General features: G+C 62.6%; 1 protein-coding gene across 1 annotated transcript; it reads right to left on the bottom strand.

Annotated features, from left to right (window-relative positions):
• Positions 1–321: 321 nt before the first annotated feature.
• Positions 322–756, bottom strand: MNEG_16108 (Chlorophyll a-b binding protein; the record flags this gene model as incomplete). The annotated part of the gene is made up of 2 exons (XM_014035421.1): positions 322–468; positions 703–756. The coding sequence occupies 2 exons, from the start codon at positions 754–756 to the stop codon at positions 322–324; spliced, it is 201 nt and encodes a 66-aa protein (XP_013890875.1).
• Between the last annotated feature and the right edge of the window lie 294 nt (positions 757–1,050).

A 1,050-nucleotide genomic window follows, 5' to 3' on the forward strand; every position in this document is an offset into this window, starting at 1 on the left:
AGCCGCCATGGCCCAGCGGCCGTTGGTCTTCTCGGCCTCCGCGTACCTGGCGTTTTTTTTGGGGGGGGGGGGGGGGGTGGGCAGTGGTGCGGAGCGAATGGCCAGCGGGAGAGGGGGCAACGCAGCGCTGGGGGTGCTCTGCTCGGGCGAGGGCTGCGTGCGGAGAAGCTGCGTTGTGGGCGTCCCGCTTAGGCGCATGCACCTTTGCCATTCCAAGCGTGCGATTCGGAAAGCGCAGGTGGTGGGCGGCAGCCAAGGCGGGTCAAAGCTCCGCAGCTGGTCGCAGCTGCGGGCGCGGCGCATGCCTGATGGTGAATGGGCTCACCACTTGAGCCGCTCGGGGTCGGCGCCCAGGCCGAGGGGGTCAAAGCCAAAGTCGCCCGCAAGGTTGCCGTTCAGGTAGGCCGGCGGCGTCACGTTGGGCAGCCAGAGCGGCCGGGCAGATGCGGCGACGCGCACGCTGCGGGCCTGCGCAATGAGCAGCATACGGCGAAGAAGCGAGTGACGCGGTAAGGCGTAGTGTGTTGCATCTGACACCCCACGATTTCATAAATTACACAAAAGACAGTGCGTCTCCTCAGGATCAGGTCTTGCTCGGGCCTATCTCGTGCTGCGCCTGAGCTGACCCCTTCGTGACCCCCTCAGATCCTCTAAGAACCGACAAAATCTGCATTGCGACCTCAATGAGCGCTGGGCACCCACCGCCGCGGTCCTGGCCCCGGGCCTCGCCGACGTGATGCTGCGGTTGAGCTGCATCTTAGCTAAGTTTTGAACAGTACTCGTGACTCAAGAGATTTGTGAAGTGTGGTCAAGGATAGGGACACGGAGGTTCAGCTTGCTTGGGTTCAACAGCACGACCTCCCGGAACGGCCTCGCAAATGTTTCCTGGCGTCTCCAAAAAACGTTTTAGCGAGCTGTGCAAAGAGGCTGGTGCCTTTGGCGTAGCGTGCACAGCAGTGTCACCCCTCCAAAAAGTCCAAGTCACAGCACGTGCCGAGGCTGAGTGCATGCGCCGCGCGCTGCAGCCAGCATTGCTGTGCAAGTATGTTA

Source organism: Monoraphidium neglectum, assembly GCF_000611645.1.
Source record: "Monoraphidium neglectum strain SAG 48.87 unplaced genomic scaffold scaffold05993, whole genome shotgun sequence".
In the NCBI taxonomy this organism is placed as follows: Eukaryota; Viridiplantae; Chlorophyta; class Chlorophyceae; order Sphaeropleales; family Selenastraceae; genus Monoraphidium; species Monoraphidium neglectum.